This window comes from Bombus vosnesenskii, unplaced genomic scaffold (assembly GCF_011952255.1).
Source record: "Bombus vosnesenskii isolate JDL3184/JDL3185 unplaced genomic scaffold, Bvos_JDL3184-5_v1.1 scf7180000014579, whole genome shotgun sequence".
NCBI classification, from domain to species: Eukaryota; Metazoa; Arthropoda; class Insecta; order Hymenoptera; family Apidae; genus Bombus; species Bombus vosnesenskii.
Window position 1 is genome coordinate 1117451 of NW_022883531.1, and position 27876 is coordinate 1145326.

The 27876-nt window shown below is 37.3% G+C and overlaps 4 protein-coding genes and 1 pseudogene across 4 annotated transcripts; all 5 read left to right on the forward strand.

Annotated features, from left to right (window-relative positions):
* The first annotated feature begins 8531 nt into the window (after nt 1–8531).
* Nucleotides 8532–14858, forward strand: LOC117240171 (odorant receptor 13a-like). Its single transcript, XM_033506071.1, has 12 exons — nt 8532–8836; nt 9142–9394; nt 9675–9778; nt 10042–10356; nt 10541–10816; nt 11106–11173; nt 11885–12035; nt 12424–12565; nt 12659–12762; nt 13116–13400; nt 14440–14730; nt 14790–14858. The coding sequence occupies exons 1-12, from the start codon at nt 8642–8644 to the stop codon at nt 14856–14858; spliced, it is 2253 nt and encodes a 750-aa protein (XP_033361962.1). The 5' UTR covers nt 8532–8641.
* A 923-nt stretch (nt 14859–15781) lies between these two features.
* Nucleotides 15782–17935, forward strand: LOC117240172 (odorant receptor 30a-like). Its single transcript, XM_033506072.1, has 6 exons — nt 15782–16036; nt 16131–16383; nt 16541–16644; nt 16760–17098; nt 17377–17652; nt 17872–17935. The coding sequence occupies exons 1-6, from the start codon at nt 15782–15784 to the stop codon at nt 17926–17928; spliced, it is 1284 nt and encodes a 427-aa protein (XP_033361963.1). The 3' UTR covers nt 17929–17935.
* A 919-nt stretch (nt 17936–18854) lies between these two features.
* LOC117240238 (odorant receptor 13a-like) lies at nt 18855–21615 on the forward strand. The gene is made up of 6 exons (XM_033506211.1): nt 18855–19293; nt 19739–19991; nt 20175–20278; nt 20375–20710; nt 21107–21382; nt 21524–21615. The coding sequence occupies exons 1-6, from the start codon at nt 19099–19101 to the stop codon at nt 21590–21592; spliced, it is 1233 nt and encodes a 410-aa protein (XP_033362102.1). The 5' UTR covers nt 18855–19098; the 3' UTR covers nt 21593–21615.
* Nucleotides 21616–22489: 874 nt separating this feature from the next.
* On the forward strand, nt 22490–23649 carry LOC117240173 (odorant receptor 13a-like). Its single transcript, XM_033506073.1, has 3 exons — nt 22490–22831; nt 23016–23291; nt 23581–23649. Exons 1-3 carry the CDS (start codon nt 22490–22492, stop codon nt 23647–23649), a joined length of 687 nt encoding a protein of 228 aa, XP_033361964.1.
* Nucleotides 23650–24665: 1016 nt separating this feature from the next.
* LOC117240237 lies at nt 24666–27693 on the forward strand (annotated as a pseudogene).
* The last annotated feature ends 183 nt before the right edge of the window (nt 27694–27876 follow it).

Consider the following 27876-nt stretch of genomic DNA (forward strand, 5'->3'; position numbering starts at 1 on the left):
CGCACGATGGTTCTAACGTTACATCGATCGAAACGATGGAACGATCAAACGATGAACAACGCTTTCGTCTTTGCCACATTGTCAAGTTGCCTGCCTCCTTCCGTCTCCTGTGATCCAATTCAACTCGTCGCTTATTCCACTCCTAAACCCAGTCGCACCTACTCGTTCCTCTGTGTGTCTACGCCGACCTAGAGAAAGGCGGAAGCGCCCGACTTTACAGTTTTGTCTCGAATTAATATCGACCGATTACGCGTGCGACGGATTAACGCGATCACTGGCGACAATAACGACCTTTTACGCTCCAGGAGGGCAGCTCCTGCCGCGAGTTAGTTCAGAGATCAAGCTACGTAAGTACTCGTGGCAAATAGTTCAACATTATAGTGACATTTTTTGTTAAATTTCAATCACGATATATCGCGACTAAAATTGGTGAAAAGAGGATCTATCGATTTGGATGATCTTCCATGAGCATGTGTTCGTATTATTTTAGAGCTCGATCTCTACAACAGTAACATCGAGATATTATACAGGGCGTTGTAGTTGTTTTTTGTCAAACTTTGTCACTATATCGTATAAGTAGGAGAAGAAGAACACGTATGTACGTGTATACATATGTACGTTCGAAGCTTTGTTAAAAAGTTGTAATGAAAATATAGAATATAAAGGAAAGGGTAACAGAAGTATCGCTAGATTTTAATACTTCGTTTGAAAATGTTCATCGTTCCTGTCGATACACGACTGACTGATACGAGCTGTAAAAAAGTTGGATTTATTTCGATACTGTGTTTGATGATGGAGTTCATTTCGATTTTATTGCTACTCGGTAAATCGTTGATCCTTGCAATTAATACCACTTCGATATATCTTTCCTCAAAAGAGCAAAGTGTCGTTCCCTTTCCTTTCTGTAGTTTTGTTATAACATTTTGCTATACGAAGCTTCGAACAACCCTACATTCGTACAACATTCATTTTCTTCTTTGTGCTCATAGAACATACTGACAAAGTTTAGCCTGGATAAAACAGCAACGCTTCGTGGTTTTCGCCTGTTTGTTTTCTAGCCACGTGTCGCTCGAACTCGTCAGCGAGGAACAACTTGTTGAAACACGTATAATTCGTCTTATAGTTGCTTAGTTTAAAGAGTCGTTATGAAATTGTAATTTTCCCGTTATCTATTCAAATTCCACGTTATTTCAACTACTTTCTGTACATTATTTTTGTTAAATTTATTATTGAAAAAAGTCGTGCATTTCATCGCAATTCGCGCGACAGTCTGCGCTAAACTGAACTTGCGATCTTCTCAATTTCCACCAAATACAAAATTATTCATTTTCGATGTTTAAACACGAAATTCGTAATTTGATTATTTCGTGTATACTCCGTCGATAAAGAATTAGGACTATTAATATCCATGTTCCACAAACGTTTGTTCCCCTTTAACGAGTTGCAGCGATTCGTTGTTCTTCTACGAGACTCTTATCGGGCATTCACGTAGCGCACATCCTTTCCTCCATGTCGGAGGATATCTTCGTCGATCAGCTGTGGATCGTTTTCCTCCAGCGAAGAATCCGATACGCGCGATAACAGCGAGATGGAAATCGCGACGATCGACGAAAGGAAAGGACAAAGGAAATGGAAAAAAAGGCAGCATGGGATTTCACGCGCGCTTTAACGCTACCGACGAGCATTATACCTCGATCCTTTGTAATACCGATGTAAGATGGTAACGTGTTAAAACGAAGAGCTGCGGGGTTTTATGATAGAGCAACTATTTTCGTAAGGTTTTTATACGTGGCGATGACAGGATCTAGATGTAACGAAAACGTATGCGAAATATAATTGTACAGACGGCTGTAAACGAGGAATACTTTATTCATATCTATCGTAGGCTCGTAACCGATGCGACGCCGACCGAGTCTTGCGTGACGTTTCTTAAAAAGTAACAAATATAAAACAGAGAAACCGTTAGAGATAAACGCGCGAAGGATAAGTGGCAAAAACTAAGAAAAAAAGTAATTGTAAAAATGAACGAGGAAGAAATATAGAAATAACAAAAGGACATACGAGTCGAGGAAGTAACTATAAATAATTGAGAAGCGACTGTATACTTACGTAAGCGCGGCTCTAAGCATCTTGTAAGTTAACAATCTACATATATCGTAAGAACATGATATTTATATAAATAGCATTTATGTATACGATGTACGCATATGTGTATATATACATATACATGTATACATTTATCGTACACGTGAGAACTAAACGTCTATCTGCTGCTGTCTTTATGTACATAATGTAACTTATCGTGTAATATTATTGTACATACATAAGTAACGTATATCATTGCTATATTGTTACTATATACACCGCCGTTACCTTCGTTCTTATTCGTTGCTCTCTAATCGGAGAGAGAAAATTCTTACTCGTCTCATCGAGAAATATCCTCATCGGAGAGCGAACGAGCTTGTTCACCGTTTTACCGTCTCGTGAGATACGTTTCCTGTACGCACAGTCAAAGAAAGACAGACAGACTTCTTGCTGTTCTAGAAAAGGAGTCTCTCTCTCTCTTTCTCTCTCTCTCTCTCTCTCCCTATCTCTCTATCTCTTTCTCTCTCTGTATCTCTATCGTTGGATCCATTATTATTCGATTAATTGTCGATAAACGCTCTCGATCGTGTATATGTTCGTTTCGATTGTACATATATATTAACCGCTGTATTTCGAGCACCGCCCATGCGTTCACGGTGTTTCGAACTTACTCGAAAGATTCAGATTTTATTAATAAATGTTATTCCAACTATTTTGATATATTTGGAACGTCACGCGTAAATGACACTGTTAGTACTTATAAATACTATATTCGAACGTGTTCGGGTTCGTCTCAGATAGTACGCTGTACATTGTTGTTGGTATTTCCAAGTGTTTTCGTATTTTACGTACACAACTATTGATACTATTTTTTATAATAACGACGATCATAAACGGCTACGTCCTTAAAACGCGGAGGAGCGAAAACAGAGGAGAATGCGATCAATTGACTGTACGTATCGAGAAATCTGCATGACGCTCGACTGGTTGGGCAATCCCTCGAAAATAATTAGCGCGTCGCGGTTTCTAAAACGGGTCCTATCTTCTATATGGAACGTGTGCAATTTCAGAAATTGCACGATATTTATTTTCATACAGATATACAGTGTACTTTCAAAATTAGGCGATGAACTTTGAGAACATACGACGATCCTCTGGATAAGAAATACGTTCCACGTTTGTAATTACAAGGAGGACGGAATTCTTTCGTAGACCGTGATTGCTCCTCATCTGTGGCGGTATACCATGAAAATGTTAAGTGACACGACTGTAGCGCCCATAGCACGAATATTCCTGCAAAAGAAATTGAAGATTAATTTTACGATATCGTATAAAATAATTAGTAATTAAATGAATCTATATAGTTGAAAATGATTGATATGTAACACGATGTAGACACATGTTAAGATAAACGTATAATAGTCCTATGATTTTGTTGGAAGAGAACCTGATCTGTGTAATAAGTTTTCATATATCGCAATCAAATTTTTGAAATCGCATGTACCTCTTTTATATCATATCACATCTGTGTCCGTATATTCGCAATTGATTTATCTATGGATAAAACGATCAGAATTGTTTCAACATCTTATACTTGGATATACTTTAAGAATCATGCTGTTTTCAAACTTCCTACACTACCTTGGTTGGTACATTTACGCATATATTCTACGATAGGCTCTTCCCGTCTAATTAACGCTACACGGTTCGCAGACATTATAACTGAAAGAACGCGCGGAAGAACGAACGTGACGTGGAAGATACTTGATCGATGATGCACGCGAGCTAATAACAAGATAGAAACGTTCGTTCGTTTGTAAAGTGGTGTCAATGAAAACGCTGTAAAACATGGAACTCTTCGACTACATGTAAATTCAGACTTTGATTTTGCACAAAGACCTCGTCTCGAGGAAAAAATCTGTCGTAAACGCAACCTATGATCTCAAAGTTCGACCGCCTATTTTAGAATTCTTCTCGTCTACTACTTACGAAGTAAGAACCACGTAGAACTACGAAACTCGTAGCACCACGAGAAAAACGCTATAGCGTTCGTAACGACTAAGTCGATGTACTTGGACTGTTGGAGGTGTTGCCTAGCCAGTTTGATCGTCAGGCCCGTATCTCGCTGGTACGACAACGTACCCGACGATTTCGTTTGCAAACGAGGCTGAATCGACTCTCAAAAGTAACCTCCAGATCCGTTCCTATGCTATCGTTCACGGTGGGCGAATACACGCGTAAAACGGATAGAATTACCGAATGAAAGTTTTTCTGTTGCGCCATAACGTTCGACGAATCGCTTGATCCCAGGGCTGATTGTACATTTCGTGTCTTACGATTAGTTGCTTGGTTTGCATGGCGGATCGACGGTGATCGAGAAACCGCGGATAATAAACTGGCGATAAAATAAAGAAAATTTTAATCACTATCGATTCACCGATATTAACGATGAATTACCGTGCGAGAGAGCCCGGGTGAAACTTTCGTTTATCACGACTACGCGATGCTGTTCTTGGCGAGTAAATTGGGCGAGTAACTAGAAACTAGAAACGATAACGAAATGTAATGATATAAAGCGATCGTGATCGAAGGGTGATTTATCGATCATATTGTTTTCCAAGCCTGTATAGCCTTTCACGTTTAATCGATAATCGGAAATATACTTGCATATCGATGGATTTGATTCTAACTCTAATAATAATAATAATCGCCGAGACTATGGGTCGCGTAAAATGATCAGAGAAACTTTTCTTTTCCTACATTTCCTTTTCTTCGCCTTTCTTTTAGAATTTCAACGCGATGGGGCCAAAAACATATGGTTTTTGAAAGGATTCTAGATTTTCGAATGCGTACAAATGTACGCACTTTGCGGAAAAATTCCAACACTTTGATAGAATCGAGTTACGACATATATAAAAGTAACAAAATCAGATTTACAAAGGATGTATCGACGCAAAGTGTAAGAGCTTTTCCGCGAAATGTCGAAAACTTTCAAACGTGAACGATGGCCGCAGATATCTCGAGTCTCTATCGATTCATCGGATATTTTTCTACACGGGTTTGATTAGATTTTTCAAAAAAAAAAAAAAAAGTGCGTGACGTGTGTGTAAATAAACGGGAATTTTAGAGGAGTATTGTATTATATTATTATTACGATATTATTATTACATTATTTACTATCAATTTACATGAAACGTTTACACAGACTAAGGTAACAAGATATTTATCTATAAATTTACATCGAAGAAAAGACAAAAAAAGAAAAAATGTCGAAGTTGTAAAGAGTTTTGGAACGACAATGAATACATACAGGACAGCGAGCTCCGGCGTAAGCTAAGCTTTCGATTGTTTGTACAATCACCTCGATATGAAATATTTCTAATCCTTCAACTTGTAAAATAATTCCGATAATTCCAACATTTCTCTATGGAAAGAAAGCAAGCAAGCAAGAACAAAAAATAGCGACATACTTTATCAATGTATTCCTTTGTCTGAAAATACTTTCGGTTTTCCCTCCGTTCGCATCGTTACGAGTTGTAGAATATAAAACCACAACTTATCGAATCGCGATAGACGTAGAAAGAAAAGATCGGAATTGCGAACGATCGTCTCGAGAACGAATATTCAGAATTCGAGAATCGGATTCGAAACGTCTTCTCCCGATAGTTTTCTCGCCAACATCCTGGCGAGAAACGATCAAACGAAATTCCACTTAATGTACGATTAATAATTGCGCGATTATTTTTTTAAAACAGCCTTTCGTTAACGTAGGGGAAATGAAAATCGAGCTTTTACTGGGTAGATTATGCGCTGCCGTGTTACACCCGAATTTCATGAACAAAGTCGAATAATAGAACCTCTTGTTTTTCTATCGTTTCCTTCTCTCGTGTATATTTAACACGTGTATATTTAATAGAAGCGTAATACACCTAGCGAATATAGACGAAGAATCGCTTGCGAGAAAGTTTCCTCGAAAGATACGACGTTTAGATGAAATAATCGATAACTTGTTGCAAAATAGCGATCGATTTACGCCACATCGTTGATAATGACGAAAAAAAAGAGATAAAAAAGGAGCGAAAAAAATGATAGAAATCCTTAATAATCGTTAATACGTTAAGTTTAAGAGCTGATTTCGGACAGCTTCTCTCGATCGGTTCGTAAAAGACGAAGAATGGTGGAATCTGCACATGGCAGTTACAAGCTCGCGTCACCTCCTTCGGAATCTTTACCATTATCGTTATTATGATTATTACCATCATTGTCGCTATCGTTATCGTTACCGTAAAAAGAGGAGATTATCATCGCTGTAATTGTCCTTCGATGAGCAGCTTTTCGACTTTGATAGGCAATTCTGGAATTTACTTGTTGGATAGAACGATTTATCCGTGCACCATGATAAACGTAGATCCTTCGGTTTAAGAGCGCAAACTTCACCACGAAGAAAAAAGAAAAACATAAATAAATAAATAAAATAAAGGAAGCCACTAACGTAGGCGAGAGAACAATCTTTCAGTTTCGTTTTATCGTTGCTTTGATGGGTACGCGTGTTATATGGATAAGCGGCATTATCCGAATAACGATGAAATAATAGAAACATACTAGGTAAGGAAATGTTTGCAAATGAAATTGATAAGTGTTTTAATATTGTATCGAAATGTGTGTGTATGTACCAAGTAAAAAAAGAAGACAAAAACAGAAAAAAAGAAGACAAAAAACAGAAAAAAAGAAGAAAAAACGAAAAAGAAACGAGAAAAAGAGAAACACAGAGAAACGTTACCAATGTCGATGCCTGTTGCCCTGGCCCTTCTCCTAACTGCCCTCCTACCCCTCTGTCCCCGTTTTATTCGCTGTAACCGTATTACGATATTTAAAACACTGTACGATTCAAAGCCCTCGATACGTAAAGATTTTGCGCGGGCTGAGTCTTCGTTTGTTGTACGTTTCGGTATAGCGTCCGGACATTGCCGCGGGACGACGATTCAGTGTCGATCGGCCTCTAGAACGTTTCATCCACCCTCTAAATAACGTATTCAGCGGTGGAAGTAGCAATAAAACTTTCGTTTGCTTCCCCTATTTCTAACTATCTCTCGATCTCTGGTTGTACAATTGAACAATTGAAAATAGAGGCGATCGCGACAGTGAGTCACGCCCCTCCCCCCGCCCCTCATAAAGATTAAATATAACGAGTTGCGAATAAGTATACGTATTTTCTCAATGAAAATGATAAAAGGATATGTAATAAAATACTTCCACTGTAAACTTGTCTTGTTCTTTGTGTCGCGATACCTATGATAATTTAATTAATTCGATTAATTTGAAACGCGAAAATACATGTACATTGTATGAAATTCCATTGCACGATACAGCAGAGCCTGCCTTATTCGAACTAATAACGAGACAAAGTCTGGAATTTTCAGATAATCGAACGATCGCTTTTTTTCTGTGAAACTGCTATAAAATTACGATTGTTCGAACAAAGATTCAAATTAATTTCCATAAACGTTTATGATCATGTTGATCATATCTATTGTCTCTATCATATTCGTTGCTAGGCCACATCATTTTTCAACCCTAGTGACTCTATAGAGTTGTATTCTTTTTGTACTTGGAACCATCGAATCGCTTTCTCGCACGCCAGAGCACCTCGGCGTGAGAAGGTACATCTTCGTGCTGACCTTCATTCGCTGTTTCCATTCGTATAAAATCGTCATTATTATCGTCGTTGTAGCAACGAATCCATTCCATTACATCGGTATTATTATTGTGCAAGCATCGCATCCTGGTATTCTACGCAATGTAGCGACAACCTCTTCGTCCTTCTCATCCATTTTCCTTTCTTGTCCGTGTGTTTGTTCAATTTCGTTCGACAAAAGTTTCCGCCATGCACTTTCCATTATGTTGCATTCTTAATACTGGACCAAGCGTTTAGCAACACGTCGCAACAATACCCACGAAAATCGTCGCGTTTTTTCGTTCCTTTAGACGGAACAAAGCGTATTGCAAACGGAACAATGCATATTACAAAATGTACGTACCGATATATAAAATAGATAATAGTATACCTGTTAAAGTATGTCGCTGTAGAATTGATATTCATTTTGCAATGGAGAAGACGCTTTAATCGTGTTAACGCAATATCAATTTCGCGGCAAATACACATCTTTCTACACCATGTCACGACTCTGCATTCGAAGACAGCTACATGCATACATACAACTGCGCTGTTCCTCTAAACGACTATACGTTATATCGTAATTTTTGCTTCTGGCGATAAGGTAATCGATACGTGACAAACTACTAGGTGTACATTCGTTCCATGGTGTAACAACCACACGCACCTACCTTGTAGCATATGTGCATAATATATGATTCATATTTGTTTTATATTCGTCAATTGCATATTTGTTCCCTTTTCTCTTTTACGTACGAAGGTAAGACACGTATCCATCAGAAAATATCGCATATCTAGATAGATCAAAGTGATTGTCTTCAAGTACTAGTTACCGCGTGACTTAAGAATCGAAAAAATAGAAATTCACAAGGAACTATTGCTATGCCAGCTGAACGATACACAGACATGTCCATCAAAATGTCAGAATTTCTGCTAAAAATCACAGGTCTCTCGAGAACGACGAACAGCGCCGAAGAGATCAGAAGGAAATTGACGATAGTCTATACCATCGTTGCACTCGTTTATGGAGTGTACGTGAACGTAGTGGATATTTCTCACAGTATGGATAATTTAGACGTGAGTCTAAAAAACATTCTGCCCTTTCTATAGGAATTTTATGGTTATTAAATTGCGCATGTGTAGTTACCTGTACAGTGTGTTTGTAAACAGTACAATACATTTGTGGAATTCGATATACGTATGTACAATAGTTGGACAGCTTTGGAACGTTCTTTCCTTGTATTTTGAAGGGTTTGAGAAGCGTTTGCCCAATCGCTTGTCCAGTTATATCAAATATTCCTGCCACTTAAACTTACTTCCTGTAAAAATATTATTATATTGTGAAACTGTTCTTTTGGAAATGTTACAAATAATTTTTTCAGCACTGTATCTTTTTGGCTTCTAACACATTGAACATAGTATTGGCAATGTTCAAACTTTCGGTAATAAACTTTTATAAAACAGAATTCTCGGATATGATCGTGTATGCGCAAAAGCATTTCTGGCATTTCAATTATGACGACAATGACAAGATACTTTTCGAGGAGTGCGGAAGATTTTGCAAACTGTGGACGGTATTTCTATTCTTTGTTACACAAACCGCCTTGTCTTTCTATGCAATAACGCCGATCTCCGGTAAGTTGATCCAGTAATGAAGAGACTAAAGAAATCTTCTTTTTTTACACAAAAAACATAATTTTTCAAATAATGGAACGAGGCACCTATATTTTAAAATACGTAGTAAAAAACTGATCCAAATTATGGAAATTGAGGGAGCCAATTTAAAAATCGGCCTGAGAAATAACCCTTGCAATTGGATAGAAACCTAAATTCATTCTACTCAAGTCTGACTTCGAAACAAACATTTGTAAAAATCAGGATAATCCTATAAAATTCATATTTCACTGTATTTTAGCGAATATTGGAAACAATAATTCAGAGAGGTTGCTTCCATTCAAAATGTGGGTCAATCTGCCGCTAACTGTGTCACCTTATTACGAAATAATGTTTGCTCTCGAGGTATACCAAATATTCAATACGTATATTTCAAGATGTCGATCATTTCCTGACTCTCTAAACTTCGAGACGTTTAAGCTTTCGATAACTATGCCTTTTATTGTCAGAATAACTTTTCATTCTATGAAAAAAAAAAGATGACTCGTGTAACAATTGCTTGCTACACGATCGCCGGTTAAAAAACTCTTGAAAACAGAATGAGGTAGCATATATCGTAATAACTTGTCATCGATGACTCTATGATTAATTGCTATTTACATACACAGTTACTGGCCGTACAACAAATTGGCGCGAGCTATATATGCCCCGACAACTTCTTATGCGTGCTAAATCTACACGTGGTCTACCAATTTCGTATGCTGCAGAACACGTTAGTGAATCTATGGTCGAACATCGACGAGCGAACAGATATCGTCGAGTACTCGAACGAATGCTACGTAATGTTGAAAAAATGCATCCGAAAACATCAATCGTTGATCGAATTCAGCGCTAAACTCGACGACATTTACACACTGCCGATCCTCAGCCACATGGTTATCTTTAGCGTGCTGATGTGTTTCGACACGTACGAGGTCATTCTGGTACGTGTGAGCGATTTAAAACGAATTAACTAAAAAGCTATCGTGGATACGCCATATTTCTCAAATTAACAATTTAATAAAATTAGACAAGAGCGATCGAACGTTTTACTATTATTCGGTACCTACTAGATTTAAAATAAAAGCTATATTGCTTACGGTGGTCACTTAAAAAATTTGTACGTAGGCGGACGTATCTCCCGGGACACGACTCATTTTCTTCTTCCACATGATCGGCAGTTTTACCCACATCATTTTCTTCACGTATATCTGCAATGGTTTAGTAGAGGAAAGCACGAATATTAGCACGGCATCGTATTCAGGATGGTGGATGATTCTGCCAATGACCGAAACAGGCAGAAAGATACGGAAGGATACGAGAATAATGATTATGAAATCGATGCGACCGTGTTATCTGTCCGCCGGAGGATTCTTTCCCGTCACTTTGGAAACATCTACCGCGGTATGCAGTAATTTCTTTCTTTTAATTCCATTTACTCTAAAAATACCACATTTTGCAATCCGGTACGATATGTAACTGTTTTTTGTCCTTAAATAAGCAAAATTTGAATATAAATCACGTATGTGGTGTCTTGGAAATTACGTGACGTAAATTTTACTTACGATACTGTACGCGTCATATTTTTACATTTCTGTCTATTACGTACACGTTTTTACATATCTGTAATTATAATAGAATACGTATGTACATGGAAAATTGTGAAACAGCTTGATACAATTTCTTGTTACAGCTTATAAGCTCGACGATGTCATACTTCACTCTCATGAGAGAATCGTCTATAAAAGCAGCAGCGGAATAGTTATATAAATGCACGGACTTGCACAATAGAAATATACAATGCAAATATACAATGCAAATAAATTTCAGTATTTATATCTACATACCTACAAGAATAAAATTGAATTAAAATTGAATTATCGAATGATATCGCCGAACGAACAATTTCCTTGTCATCGCGTTAAAAATGAATAGGATTCTTTCATGCGTCGTAACTTTCCTTGCATTCGAAAAATTAACGAAAGATTTTCGGAATAAACTCACTCACAAACTTTATCCCCTCGAAATCCTCTGCAGCTACTTGATTTACGATATTACGTTGAACAATCGTAAGAGTTCCATCGAGTCAGAAGACAAAGCACTCATCCATCGCTTAAATCGAGTGAAATCAGTGGCAGACCATCTTATGTACGATCACAATCGTTCCTCGTTCTTTCTATCGTCACTTGTTCCATTCAAACTCCCTCGAATCGTGAATAATGCATCTTCGATTACGTTGCAACGCCTACACTTCACACGAGAACAGGACACGTTACAGGCAGCTACGCGAATTGTTGATTGGCATACACGCAAATCGTCAGAGTGTCGTCGCGATTAAAGACCCTGCGTCTAACATCTCGTTAAAGATCGATCGACTATAGTTGACGCCATACTACATCGCCCTTCCTTCGATTATTCGACGTTCACCGTGCGAATGATGCAGAATAACGACATTTCGATAATTTGGGCAAGTTTTCTAATGAAAATCGTAGGCCTGTGGCTAGCGGCGAATCGAAATGAACAACGTCGCAGAGATTTCGCGCTTATCTACACGGTCGGAGCGCTTTTCATCAGTATATGTATCGCGATCAGAGATATCTATCATACTTGGGGAAATTTTAGCGTAAGTGCGCAACGGTTTCGCTTTGATCGATTCCTCTATTATTCTTTATCCTTCTGTGCTCCTATTACGTTAGGAAGAAAATATCGTATCGAACTAATTTATAATTTTTCTAAGTTTAAATTTATAAGTTTTCTAATTCTAAGTTAGTAAGGAACTTTTAAACGTAGTCTCGTTTAGCTGATAATGCTAATTGAAATCGAAAGAGTACTTGAAGAAGAACGAACAATCTACAAACGTGTTTCGTACCATTCTCACATGTACATATCTATAATTTCAGGATAGCGTTTTTATCTGTTGCAATATTTTATACGTGACGATCGTTTTCCTAAAGATCGGCGTAATATACAAGCACAAAATAGAGTTCTTTAATTTAATTACGTTCACACAGAAAAATTTCTGGCGTCCGTATTACGATCCACAAGAAATACTAGTTGTAGCTGATTGCAAACGAATATGCAACATTTTCATTATTCTTATGATCTTTTGTACCCAAGGCACTTGTGCCGGTTACATGGTAACACCGCTTATAGGTACGTAAAAGAGCATATCTTTGCATCCACTGCTTATTTATATACACAATTACGTTACATATATTATTACGTAAATATTTTTTTACTGTTCAGCAAATATAGGAAGAAACGAATCTGACAGAATACTACCGTTCAACTTGTGGGTCGACTTTCCTGTAGGAACGTCCCCTTACTTTGAAATACTATTTACTATACAGGTACAGATATCTCCGCTAATTCGTATCTCCTCCTAATTTTTTAAAAGATCGTATTTCATTCTAATAACGATTTCGTAATCGTATTTCTAATCGATCGCTTATCGACTCGACAATAATAAAAATATACCCTGTTTAACACCTTAACCTACGATTTACGTTTGAGAATTTTGGGCCGAAAACGTAAACAAACTATTATATATTATATTATATATTATATTTGGCTCGATCATCGTACTACGGACTATGCCCGTAATATTTACGTTTGGTCCGATCATCGTACTACGGGCTATGCCCGTACTTGTAAGTTAAGGGGTTAAAATATAATTCGATGAAACCGATTTTTATTTATGCAGATACTCTGTGTGTACCATGTCGGTGTGTGTTACATTTGTTTCGACAATTTGTTATGCATCGTTAATCTTCACGTGGCCAGCCAATTTCGCATATTACAGCATAGGCTGAGAAGCATAGATAACGCGACGAAGAATCAGATAGAAGAATACGAATCGGATGCAAGATTATCGTATTATTCAAATATGTGTTGCACAAAGTTGAGAAATTGCGTACAACAGCATCAAATGCTTATCGAATATTGCAAAAAGTTGGAAAATATCTTTACATTGATCGTGCTTGCCCAGGTAATGTTTCTTGCCATGGTAATATGCCTCGTGGGATTTCAACTACTCCTGGTGAGTTATTTTTTTGAGATATTTTATCGAGCGAGATATTTTAAGAAGTTGCCTCGTTACAAGTTATTCCAGTTACTTACGTTCAAAGTTATCTTTCTACGTCGTTATTAGGAAACGTTTCGCGTTAAAAAATATACGTAGTAACCGTAAACACGGAAGAGCAACGACGTGCCGGAACTCAAAATCAGTCGATTTTTGTCGATCATTGTGCCATTACCGTTCGCTAATATCTCTATTTCACGATCGATCCTCTCTGCTTTTCGTTCTGGAGAGACTGCTTCACACTCGTTGTCAGCTAATCCTGATTTACCTTTATCCTGCTTTGACATTCGCCTTTGAATTTTCGTTTTCTTCTTAACGTCTTCTTTTACTTTCCTTTCTTTTTTCAATCTCGTATGTGTATATTGTCCCGAATCGCATTCCCCGTTTTTTCGCTCGACACAGCCACGCGATTTTCGATCGCTCGCCCTTCCATCTCGGCCGAGCTTCCACAACGAGAGACCGAAACCGCGACTCTTTGGGCCGAATGTATGCAGCGAATGCAACATATAACTATAACTATAATATAACTGTAACAATGATTGTCTTATATTATTTGGTATATGTACGTGTTGCAGCCTTGCGTACGTAGTTCTTATCTGTAAGTTTTACGAAATCCTTTGGACTTTGTAGCCGGATACGTTAACTATACATTTACCACTCCACCGTTATCCGCTAACATCCACGATCCTCTCATTTGAATTCGAAGATTCCGATCCCGCGTGTATGGATAATCAGTCGAGTCAAATGTATATTGTGGAAAAAATGGAGAAAGCTTTTTGTTCTTTTTAATTTATTTCGATCAATTAGAATTATTTAATCGATTTCTGTATAAAACTCCATCTGTATTATTGAAACTTCCAATACACCTACATTTTAAATTTGCAAAACAAAATGTTTTCCAAAACCATTTTATTAGTTTTATATCGATTATATCGTGTTCCCATAGGTGGACACACCTACCTCAAAGAAGGCCAGTTTGGTATTGAATTTGTGTGGCGTTCTGTGTCAACTGTTAATGTTCACGTATAGTTGCGACGATTTGATGCGGCAAAGTGTCAATGTCGGCAACGCTTCATTCTCAGGACCATGGCCAATCCTTCCAATGAACGAAGCTGGTGCCACTGTGCGAAAAAATTTGCTAGTTATCATCATGCGATCGCACAAGGTTTGCTGTATAACAGCTGGAAAATTTTTTCCTGTTTCGCTGCAGACGTTTACCGGGGTAATCGAATTCGTTGTATCTCCGTTACGATTTTTCTATATAATCGTTGAATTGTAATTATTCACTCGTTACAGGTTCTCAGTACGGCAATGTCATATTTCACTCTGCTAAGGAATACATCTCTGGATGCAACAAATTCATAACTTGTACATTTGTCGTTAATAGCAAAAATATAAATTACAGGGCTCGTTCGATTCGAAGGTGCCAAACGGCACCGTTGCTTGGTGTTTAAATAAAAAGGGATAATACACTGTTCCCAAGATTCTATTTCTCCACGAGTCTTTGCACATGTAATTGATCGTGAAATGGCAAGACTGATTTACACGTAGTGCTATATATTGTATCGGGTTTGTTATTTTCTAAACGTATCTTTACTACGAGTAAGTTTGATACATTTAATATTACTATAACATCGCAATAAATGTTTCTCGAATACCATGTCATCCATTTTATGATTACTCTTTAAACACGTTATTTTGATTTTAAATCAAAGCGTACCGTCTCTTTCTTCCTCGTATGTATTACGAATTTTATAAGTGAAACGTGGAAATAGCTTGAATATTTTTAAGTATCCTTTCGTCTATATCTAAAATGATCTAAGGCATTGTCTACATTTAAGAAATAGTTAAACCAACAGCTGTGATTTTTCTACCGAGCGCACGACGGCTATCAAAAAGCGAAAAGAGTTGCTTTTACTAGGAGGACTTATATATTAATATAAAAACGTACAATAGCTTACATAACCATCAGCTGTGTAGTATCGTTGATCGTGACACTTTGTTGTAAAAAAATTGGAAAGCTTATCGTCGATTGCAGCAGCCCTAGACTCCGTCACCACGTGACGTGCAAGACGCCAACGCTCGATGCACAATGCAGCGTCTACTCCCTTTTTACCTAACAGCCGATCACAGGTCTGTCTCTCTTTAATTATACATACACGTTGCACGTGTCGACCTACTCCGTACCCCTTGAATAATCACGATATCTTTTCACGCCACGAAATGAAAATAAGAAGGAAAGAATAGGTACTTGTCCGTCAGTGTCAAGAAGAAGAATAAGAGACAAGATGGATAAAGATTCAGAAAAGACAAAAGTTAGTCCTACGCCGGCTTGTTTGAAGCTAGAGAACGAAGCGTCGTACACCAAAGATTTTGCTTTGCTGATGACGAGTTTTTTAATGAAAATCGTCGGTCTCTGGCTAACAAAGAACAAGGAAGAAGAACGTACACGTCAGTTAACTTTGATGTACACCGTAGTCGCGATCCTGTTCGGTGTGTGGGTGCAGTTCAGGGACTTTTACTACTCGTGGCCGAACTTTGGCGTGAGTATATAAATATTTTTTTTACCAGTAACGATCTTTTTTACGCTTCTTAAATTCTTCAAGCGTTTCCGTTTCTACCATTTTTTAATCGCAGGATTGTGCTTACACGGCTTGCAATATTTTATGCCTTATTATGGTATTGCTAAAATTGTCCGTCGTATTTATACACAAGAAAGAATTCATCGAGCTACTTGTGTACACGCACAAGAATTTTTGGCACACGAATTACAGTTACAACGAGCTATTGTTGTTACAAAACTGTAGAAAGATTTCCATCGTGTGTATCTCTTTGATCAATGTTTGTGCTCAAGGCACGGTCTTCGGCTACGTGCTAACGCCTATCGTAGGTACGTGTATCGATTCAAGTGGCAGTATCGATGTATTTCCTGTTTATGAAAAGTGCCAAACTCTACGCCAAAATCTCTTTGTTTCATAAATATCAAAGGTATATAAACGATAAAGCACCGTCCCTTTGAAGTATAGAATTGTACGTTTATATTTTAGAAAACATTGGAAGAAACTATTCGAATAGAGTTCTGCCATTTAGAATGTGGCTCGATCTACCATTGAGTGTGACACCATACTATGAAATACTATTCGTGCTTCAGGTACATACATAAACACGCGTTTTACTTGCTCGTCTATTTGCTCGATTCGTGAAAAATATCGCTTTCCGTGGAGCAAAACATTGTACGACACAACGTAACTCTTATGTTTATACAGGTTCTCTCTTTGTACCACGTTGGTATATGTTACATTTGTTTCGACAATCTTTTATGTCTGATAAATCTGCACGCGGCCACTCAATTTCGTATATTACAATACAGGTTGTTGTACTTGGGTGAAACGATTGAAAAGCAACCGAACGAGCACGCTATCAAAGAGACCTTGCCATCAAATTACTTGAAAAATTATCACACGGTATTTAAATGTTGCGTTAGAGAACATCAAGATCGAATTAATTATTGTCAGAGACTAAACAATATATTTACGTACATCGTTCTTGGACACATAGTTGTCTTTAGCCTTTTACTGTGTCTGGTTGGTTTCCAGGTGCTTATGGTAAGTACTTTCCATTATGATAAAAAACGTAAATAATCACCCATTCCTAGCTTTCCAAAGCAGTAGTTTATGCTTCCTTCTTCGCGTCGTGTACGAAACATTATAGTTATCCTATCCTGTTCCGTAGTCATATTAGCAAACATGGACTACTCTCCCTAAAGTAGCCGTTTTATTCTCCGTTTACATTCCAAATTTTTGTTATTATTATTCTACGCTTACCACTACCGTTTCGTTATAATCTTTAAATCGTTCGGTTAAATTTGTTGATGTGCATGCAGGCAAATTCACCTCCTACACGGCGACTGATTTTCGTATTCCACATAGTGGGCAGTTCCAGCCAGTTATTGCTGTTCACGTACAGTTGCGATACTCTGATACGAGAAAGCACGAATATTGGCACTGCTGTTTATTCTGGCCCCTGGACCCATCTAACGATGGACAAAATTGGGAAATTACTACGAAAAGATCTGACAATGATCATCCTGAGATCGAGTAAGCCTTGCTGCTTAACTGCCAGCGGGTTCTTTCCTGTCTCTCTAGAAACTTGTACCAAGGTTCTTATTATTATTATTTTCACAATGCATTCGGTTATAATTTATTCGTTTATTCATTTCGTTCCGTTTCATGGAGCTGTTTTCTTAAAATTACCAAAAGGTAAAAAATATAGAAAAAAGCGATACGTTATTTTATGAAACATCCAAACATATTCTTACAAAAAGTCGCAATTTCTTTATGAAATATGAAAATATAATAAATAAATGTTCCTCTTACAGGTGCTGAGTACCGCGATGTCATACTTCACTTTAATGAGACAATCTTTCACTAATTAAAATTATAAACGTAGGACGTCCAATGCGATAATAGATGACAGATCAAAGATAGTATAATATTGGTATTTGTTGAACAAATACTAAGTTTATACAAGAATAAAGATGACTCCCTTACAAGGCAGGCGACATCAAATTGCTAGTGTTAAATTATTTGCTCGACTTTATACGAAGAGAATATCCGATTCCAATCCTAACAATAAAAGTTTCACTTCCCAGTATAATCCCTATCTATAATTATCATAGTTATATCAGATTTTATTAGGAACGTTTAAAATCATCACACGCCTAAACTGTTTATTCGTTTTTCGCAGTTTTCAGCTTCGTAGTGTCATAGTACTTTACATTGTTGAGATACCAGTCGAACGGTGATTTAAATATAACTGAAATTTCGAATAAAGCAAGGAATTTCAAAAACATAGCTTCATACAAAGTCATACGTTTAAATGTTATTGACAGTATAAAAAAGACCCCTTTATCCAGAAGAAACCCAAGTACGTAGACAACAATATTCTATTGCGTACTACAAGCAACTGACATCACACACAGACGTAAGAGAACAAATGTTGCCGAAATTTCTTTATTCGTTTCATAGCTACAATATCACCGAATCTGCACAGCACCCTTCACAAATCATAGAAGCAAGATAAAAAAAGACATTTATCATCTTCGTCACTTTAACGCGCCGCCGCTGCATCAAGCGATCTAAGTTTTTTCCTCGTAAATTCTATCAAAGGAAATTATAGACAACATTCTTAAGTCGTATGCCTAATTTAGCAAGATAAATTTTCCTTTGGCAAAACGAAACAGCTGTCGAACAGCACTTCGATTTCACAGAGGGTCTCGTAACCCCGGAATAATGTATAACTCGATCGATCCCATCCACTCGTTGTTCATTCGGAGCAAAGAATAGTAATCCTGGGCTATCGTGATCGAACGTTCGCTCCTTTCTTTTCTTTCGCTCTTTCTCGTCATTTCTTTTCCGAAACATCAAATAACGGTGCATCAATGATAATAATAATAAGGTAGACACAAAGTACGATATCGGTGAATGAAAGGATGCCAATACATCAAAGCGACTGATCGTCTCTAATACGTTGCAATAATCGATGTAGATCGTGTACAAGTGTACCAGTTCAATGTCCTAACATACTAGAATATTAGCAGTACGATATGAGTTTTCTGAAGAGCCACGACATATCTATCAGCTTGACGTCGACATTTATGAAGCTCGTTGGATTATGGACGTCGAAAAACCAATTGGAACGACGCGTCAGACTTATTACGCTGATTTACGCGTTCTCTATTATTCTCTTTGCTCTATGGATAGAGGTTACGGATACTTACTATTCGTTCGGTGATTTAAGTGTAAGTATTCGAACAATTATCTTTACCGACATATGTGAAGAGAGATAAATCGCGATGAACGATACAGTTGTGGACTAAATTTCTGTAATAGTCCAGTTTCATTTCAAGTTACAGAAGCTAATAAGTCAATATGCAAAACAAAATTTATTGATTATTTCTGGAATAAAACGCAAGACATTGTGATAAAAAGAACTATACAATTTACAATTTGATAACACAGTTATAAAACTTGTAGCATAATTTGGTTATCATTTAACACAATTACAATGTACTAGATTTCTTGAAACAACTTATTTTTCCCATAAAATGGTTGTTTTCTCATAAATTGGTAATATCGTGGCTTGTGCTCTGTTTTCTCGTTTGTAATACCTAAATTGGATAACGCACAAGTGAAATAGAATCCATCCGCAGTTCTACATTTTGATTACATTTTCTCTGCTTACAGACCCGCATTTACAACGTGTGCAACATTTTGGCGATCCTAATGCCTCTTCTGAAGATGACAGTATTACTTGCGCATAAACAAAAATTTTTTCGTTTAATCGCATATACGCAACGAAGATTTTGGCACGAGAATTACGATGAGTACGAGAAAAAGATTTATATGGACTGCAAACGCAAATGTACCGTCTTTGTTTGTTTTGTAATATTCACCACCAAAGCGACCCTTATTTGTTATGCCCTTAGTCCAATTCTTGGTAAGTCACTTAATCTTAAATTGGAATTTTTATTCTTCCATTTCTTATCCAAAAGTGCACAAAAATATCTAAGTATAATCAATAGCAGATTCAAAAAGCTAACTAAACCACTTTTGAACTTAAACACTGTATATTTTCTACTGAATATTTACAAAGAATTATACCATTCTGTATCTATACCAGAAAATATTGGAAGGAACGAATCGGATAGGGAGCTTCCATTTAATATGTGGATTGACTTGCCACTGACAGAGACACCATACTATGAAATAACACTTCTGTTGCAGGTACTGAATTATTTCCTTTCCATAATACTCAACGTATATAATACCGTTAAATTTAATACCAGTAACAAAACAATGGAAATCTTTATACATTCACAGCTCATGTCATTGTATTATGTTGGAGTCGGCTATTTCTGTTTCGACAATCTATTATGCGTCATGAGTCTACACTTAGCTACTCAATTTCAAATACTGCAATATAAAATGTCCCGCATGACCGATTTAACGAATAAAGAGAAGGGAGAAACAAATCCAAAATTGTTCACAGGATCATCGGCAAATAAATATTACACCGTCTTTAAGAAATATATTCAACAACATCAAGCTCTCATAGCTTATTGTCGCAAACTGGAATCGGTATTTAATTTGCCTGTTTTGGCGCAAGTGCTGGCGTTCAGTTTGGTAATGTGTCTCGATGGGTACCAGATACTTATGGTGAGTGTAACGCATTCATATCAATTATTCATTTTTACACTCCTACATCTCAGAGAGTGTCACGAACTCTGTATGCACAAAGTACAAAAATGTACAGAATACATACCATATACGAGAATATACAAACTAATCAGACTACAGCACTCTCTATAACATTTAGTCGATGGAATAACTGTTTACCTAAAGTACCCTAGTTCCGTCTTTTTAATTTTATTCGTGGAAATATCGAATTTACATATCTGCGGTCTAGAATAGACCATATATTGTACTTACTATGACGATCGTGGCAAATCACACGTCGTCTGTAAAAAGTGTCTATATCGAACATTTAAAAATTATGAGCACTGTTCATACTTCAGACAAGCTATTGCGCGCTAATAACGCATCTTTTCGCAGCCAGGAGCACCTACCAGAACACGTTTCATCTTCAGCTTCCAATTAATAGCCTGTCTATGCCAATTACTGATGTTCACCTACAGCTGTGACTGCATCATGCAAGAAAGCACGAGCGTAGCTTTGGCAGTGTATAAAGGACCTTGGTCATTTTTGCCTGCAACCGAAAGCGGTATGATGATGCGAAAAGACTTGATACTCGTTACTATAAGATCTGGCGTACCTTGTTGCATAACAGGCTATGGATTCTTCGTCGTGTCTCTAGAGACATATACTCGGGTAATTGAAATGTTGTGGCATTTGTCAAAATTGCAGCGATTGATAAATTTGTCTGCGTAAAACTGTACAGTGTGCGAAAATGTAAAAAAGTACAAAAAATACACGTCGGATATCTATTGCTTATACGTATTATTGTTACAGGTTTTAAGTACTGCGGTATCATATTTCACACTGTTAAGACAAACTACACAGGAGACCCTCAATTCTTAATATATATATTTCAATTGCAAGTATACAGAATGACTAGTAACAGATGATAAAGTATGTAAGGTGTGCTGCTGCAAAGTGAAATAAAACTACAATGAAAAATAATGAAAATTGCATTTGAAGTTTAATTCGTTATACGTTGACGCTTAAAAGTCGAGTTACACTCATATTCAATCATCAAAATAATCCATATTCATAAATCCATTCGGTCGTATATTGCCGCTCGGTGTTCTTCTACAACACGAACACGCGAACAAATGTTTGTAAATTTCTTATTATTTTTATAAGAACCAATATTCGGTAATTTCGATTGGAACTTCCACATCTACTGTATGCCTTCGTATTCTTCTACCAATCGTATTATCAAATAATTCAGCTATAGTATATTTTTTCGAGAGTTAAAGGTGGTTTAAAGCATCGCATCGGTAGAGTAGAAAATAATGACAGTGTAATACGCACAAATTTCTGTCAATAATTTAAGAGAAATTGATCAGCGAACAAATGCGTAATTGACGAATACATCTTTTATGTGTCTTTCCGTCTATGCCAAAGGGTAGCAATCAACCTTTTCCTTTTTGCGCCCTTCGTACCCGAATGGTGTTACGAGTAACAATAGGAAAGAATGAATTAACGCAACACATGTTATTACGATGATTCATACGTACTGGGGCATACACGAGCGAGACAGCCTTAGACGCTGCCCAGGTAACACCATGCCTACAGGATGACCCAGGTGTTCCGGATCGGAGCGAGGCAGCGGACATCTGTGACTGCTGTCACGTCATAGGCGACAGATTGCCCCTCTCGGCGATCGTGGAGGCGATGTTAAGCGAATCGCAGGAGTACGAGGCTGTCCGCTTCTTCTGCGAGCAATCGTAATAACTTGTCATCGATAACTCCATGATAAATTGCTATTTACATACACAGTTACTGGTCGTACAACAAATTGGCGCGAGCTATATATGCCCCGACAACTTCTTATGCGTGCTAAATCTACACGTGGTCTACCAATTTCGTATGCTGCAGAACACGTTAGTGAATCTATGGTCGAACATCGACGAGCGAACAGATATCGTCGAGTACTCGAACGAATGCTACGTAATGTTGAAAAAATGCATCCGAAAACATCAATCGTTGATCGAATTCAGCGCTAAACTCGACGACATTTACACACTGCCGATCCTCAGCCACATGGTTATCTTCAGCGTGCTGATGTGTTTCGACACGTACGAGGTCATTCTGGTACGTGTGAGCGATTTAAAACGAATTAACTAAAAAGCTATCGTGGATACGCCATATTTCTCAAATTAACAATTTAATAAAATTAGACAAGAGCGATCGAACGTTTTACTATTATTCGGTACCTACTAGATTTAAAATAAAAGCTATATTGCTTACGGTGGTCACTTAAAAAATTTGTACGTAGGCGGACGTATCTCCCGGGACACGACTCATTTTCTTCTTCCACATGATCGGCAGTTTTACCCACATCATTTTCTTCACGTATATCTGCAATGGTTTAGTAGAGGAAAGCACGAATATTAGCACGGCATCGTATTCAGGATGGTGGATGATTCTGCCAATGACCGAAACAGGCAGGAAGATACGGAAGGATACGAGAATAATGATTATGAAATCGATGCGACCGTGTTATCTGTCCGCCGGAGGATTCTTTCCCGTCACTTTGGAAACATCTACCGCGGTATGCAGTAATTTCTTTCTTTTAATTCCATTTACTCTAAAAATACCACATTTTGCAATCCGGTACGATATGTAACTGTTTTTTGTCCTTAAATAAGCAAAATTTGAATATAAATCACGTATGTGGTGTCTTGGAAATTACGTGACGTAAATTTTACTTAGGATACTGTACGCGTCATATTTTTACATTTCTGCCTATTACGTACACGTTTTTACATATCTGTAATTATAATAGAATACGTATGTACATGGAAAATTGTAAAACACCTTGATAAAATTTCTTGTTACAGCTTATAAGCTCGACGATGTCATACTTCACTCTCATGAGAGAATCGTCTATAAAAGCAGCGGCGGAATAGTTATATAAATGCACGGACTTGCGCAATGGAAATATTTTAATATTTGCAAATAAATGTCGCTATTTATATCTACATAATTACAAGAATAAATTTAATATTATCTAATGATATCAGTGAACGTACAAGTTCCTTGATTTCGCGTTAAAAAAGAATAGGATCCTTTTATGCGACGTAATCTTCCTTGCATTTGAAAAATTAACGAAAAATTTTCAGAATAAATTCAAGCACAAACTTTATCCCCTCGGATCCTCTGCAGCAACTTGAGCTGCGATATTACGTTGGACAAACGTAAGAGTTCCATGGAGCCACGAGACAAAGCACTCTTCCATCGCTTAAAACGAGTGAAATGAATCGCAGGCCATCTTATGCACGGTCACGATCGTTCCTCGTTCTTTCTATGGTTACTTCTTCCATTCAAACACCCTCGAATCGTGAATAATGCATTTTCGATTACGTTGCAACGCCTACACTTCACACGAGAACAGGACACGTTACAGGCAGCTACGCGAATTTTTGATTGGCGTAGACACAAATCGTGAGAGCGTCTCGTTAAAAATCGATCGGTTATAATTGATGCGATACTACATCGCCCTTGCTTCGATTATTCGACGTTCACTGCGCGAATGATGCAGAATCACGACGTCTGAGTAATTTGTGCATGTTTTTCCATATAAATCGTAGACCTGTGGCTAGCAACGATTCGAAATGAACAAGGTCGCAGAGGTTTCGCTCTGATCTACGCGGTCGGAGCGCTTTTCCTTGGGGAAATTTTAGTGTAAGTGCGCAACGGTTTCTCTTTGATCGACAACTCTATTATTCTTTATCGTTTTATGCTCTTATTACGTCAGGAATAAAATATTCATATTCGTTTTCTGGTCGTCAAAAGTTTGTTTAAGTAAGACACGTATCTACCACGAAATATTGAGTGTCTAGGCAGATCAAAATGCCACTTGGTATCGCTAAGTTTACTATCTATTGAATGATTTTAGAATCAGGATTGGGAAGAAAGGATTGTCATGCATACCGAACGATACACAGATATATCCATTAAAATATCACGGTTGCTGCTGAAAATCGGGTATTTGGAAATCGGCGAACAAAACCGAAGATAGGCAAGGAAAATTCGCGGTATTCTATACCATGATTACAAGCGTTTATAGCATGTACGCGGATATTTGTCACAATTTGAACGATTTGGACGTGAGTAAGAAAATAAGTAACCCCCGTGAAAAATTTTCTCCGTTTTTGTATAAATTTTAACGTTACTATTAAACTGCGTATAAGTACTTACTTGTACTACGTGTTGGTAAATCAATAGTACAGTTATTTGGATGAAATATATTATACGGAATTAAATATCGTTACAGAACTTTGAAGACATTTTTCCATTGCAGATTGGGGCATTTAGAAGCGTTTGTCTAATGTTATTTTTCCTTTGTTGTTAAATGTTGAATGTTAAATATTCTTTTAACTTAAATTTTCTAACTGTAAAAGTATTACTCAATCGTAATATTGCTCTTCACATAGCAAGTCGTAACAATTAAATGTTAAACATCACTTTCCATCGATCATTTATTGCAATTTATTAGAATCATTTTTTCAGCATTGTATCTTTCTGGCAGCCAACGTATTGAACACGATATTAGCGATGTTTAAAATTTCGATGATAAACCTTTATAAAACGGAATTCTCTTATATAATTGTACACGCCCAAAAGCATTTTTGGCACTTGAATTATGATCTCGACGAGAAGATACTTTTCGCGGAATGCAAGAAAGTTTGCAAACTGTGGTCGCTATTTATAATGTCTGTTATACAAATTATTGTCTCCTTCTATGCAGTCGCACCAATCTGCGGTAAGTTAATTCATCGATCAAAAGATTAAATAAAGCTTCTTTTCTACAGAAAGAAAGTAATAATTTTCGAAATAATGGAATAAACATCAATATTTCGCACTAGAAGAATAATACTCCATTTTTCACAGTTACTTTTCATCAACATATAGTAAAACAATCTATAAGTTATAAAACGATAAGAAAAGAAATTTCCCAAATCACGATAAGTTGTTGTTTGTTCTTAAGTTATGGAAATTGAAGAGATAAATTAACGATCTAAGTAAGAAATAAACGTCTCGTTTGGATAAAAATCTAAACTCGTTCTAGCGAAAGCTGATTTTAAAACAAATATTTGTAACAACCAGAAAGATACTACAAAACAGAAACTCGTGTTTCGTTATATTTCAGCGAACATTAGAAGCACTGGCTCAGAGAGGACACTTCCGATCGCAATGTGGGTCTGTTGGAATACAACGATATCAATCGCATGCAGATAAGGTAATTGATCGTACGGATTCTTCCCTTGGTTGCCCAGCGCCATCCCCACTAGCGTGCGTTCGTGAGATGCACCACGGCGGCTAGCACGTGCATGCTCTTTCGAAAAATTCGCCGGAAGAAGCGTGAGGATATGGACGGAACATTCTAGATGGGCACGTCGAGAAACTACTAGAAGGTTCTGTGCCACATGTGACGCCACACAGACACCTACACAGGTCACACTCATTACTGCATGGAGAGTGGGGCTCTAAACCTTTTCAAGGGCCATGGGTCACTAAGCCAGTTAGTCTGTGAATAACTAGCCAACTGTCTACATTCCAGAACGCACATTTATAATTCTTGAAATAATTGTTTAATAAATATCACATTGTATTATTTCAACACAAACATTGTGTCTTCCACAGATTATTAATCTTAATTCCAAGATTAAATTCTAACAGGGTCGATCTGCCGATATACGTGACACCATATTACGAAATAATGTTCGTCATTCAGGTATCTCCATTTAAGTCCGTGAAACACGACAGTGTCTAATTAGCGAGCATATTCGATAGTAATTAGGAATTAAGTAAATAGCGCTGTAATATTCACCGAAGAAGGTGAAAACCTAGCGAGCACAATTATGATTTTACTATGGAAAATCACTATTTACACAGCTATCGTCCGTGCAACAAATCTGTGTAACCTATATGGCCTGCGACAACTTCTTATGCATACTGAATATGCACGTGATCTGCCAATTCCGTATGCTCCATGACAGGCTTTTGGATCTGTGGAAAATCATCGACCAGCAAACGGATAAGATCGATTACGCCGACAAGTGCTACATAGCGTTGAAAAAATGCATTCAGCAGCATCAATCGTTGATCAAATTCTGCGAAAGGCTCGAATATGTTTATAGGTTTCCGATCTTCGGCCATATAGTCATCTTTAGCTTGTTGATGTGTTTCGACACGGACGAGATACTTTTGGTACGTGCGAACATCGGATTTGTTTTTCTATTTTTTTAAATACGTAGAAACACAATTACCGCAAATTTCATCGTTTAACTCTTATATTAAAATCGTTAAATCGCACGTGTAAGTTCGTCTCGTTTTATGTTTGTCCAACTTTTGAGATACACATATTTCTCGCGTTAAACCTCCTCAAACTTGCACAGATTCATTCGTTTGTCGAAAAAACAAATATTCGTTCGTTTTAAATATATTTAATAGCTGTATCGGAATATCGTCTGATTTAAATACGAATATATTATACTATGTACACAGGCAGATGCATCCCCTGGTACACGACTGATTTTCGTGTTCCACATGTTTGGCAACTTTATCCATATCATTTTCTTCACGTACACTTGCCACGGCTTAATGAAGGAAAGTTCGAATATTAGCTTGGCAACGTACACAGGCTGGTGGACGACTTTGCCAATGACCTAAACTGGCAGAATGTTACGAGAAGACGCGAAAATGATGATAATGAAATCAACGCGACCATGCTATCTGACCGCTGGTGGATTCTTTCCTGTATCTTTCCATTTCTTACTTAATCCCGCTCATCCTACAAATATCGCTTTTTGCAACGCATTACCAGAAACATATAAATTTTTGGACGAATCCTATGACGACACTAAAATTTTATATTACAGCTTATGAGTACTACAATGTCATACTTTACGCTCATAAGGAAATCGTCTTTGAAAATGAAGAATAAATAATTCATAGTATAAACATGAATTTAGATAATAAAAATATTTTAATGGTTGCGAATAAACTTTAATACTCGATCGATCATCGATCTATCATCCCCGATCGTACGTCACGAGGGCGAATACGATTGGATACACTCTTTCACCGATCGTCCACTCTTTCCCTCCATTCTACACACAGCGTATCGAATA

Coding starts and splice junctions, on each gene's coding strand:
- LOC117240171 (XM_033506071.1), top strand. CDS start 8,642: ATGCCAGCTGAACGATACACAGACATGTCCATCAAAATGTCAGAATTT. Junction 10,817..11,105: donor CTTTGGAAACATCTACCGCG/GTATGCAGTAAT, acceptor TTCTTGTTACAG/CTTATAAGCTCGACGATGTC. Junction 12,763..13,115: donor AAATACTATTTACTATACAG/GTACAGATATCT, acceptor TTATTTATGCAG/ATACTCTGTGTGTACCATGT.
- LOC117240172 (XM_033506072.1), top strand. CDS start 15,782: ATGGATAAAGATTCAGAAAAGACAAAAGTTAGTCCTACGCCGGCTTGT. Junction 16,384..16,540: donor CGTGCTAACGCCTATCGTAG/GTACGTGTATCG, acceptor TTTATATTTTAG/AAAACATTGGAAGAAACTAT. Junction 16,645..16,759: donor AAATACTATTCGTGCTTCAG/GTACATACATAA, acceptor ATGTTTATACAG/GTTCTCTCTTTGTACCACGT.
- LOC117240238 (XM_033506211.1), top strand. CDS start 19,099: ATGAGTTTTCTGAAGAGCCACGACATATCTATCAGCTTGACGTCGACA. Junction 19,294..19,738: donor ATTCGTTCGGTGATTTAAGT/GTAAGTATTCGA, acceptor CTCTGCTTACAG/ACCCGCATTTACAACGTGTG. Junction 21,383..21,523: donor CTCTAGAGACATATACTCGG/GTAATTGAAATG, acceptor TTATTGTTACAG/GTTTTAAGTACTGCGGTATC.
- LOC117240173 (XM_033506073.1), top strand. CDS start 22,490: ATGATAAATTGCTATTTACATACACAGTTACTGGTCGTACAACAAATT. Junction 22,832..23,015: donor ACACGTACGAGGTCATTCTG/GTACGTGTGAGC, acceptor ATTTGTACGTAG/GCGGACGTATCTCCCGGGAC. Junction 23,292..23,580: donor CTTTGGAAACATCTACCGCG/GTATGCAGTAAT, acceptor TTCTTGTTACAG/CTTATAAGCTCGACGATGTC.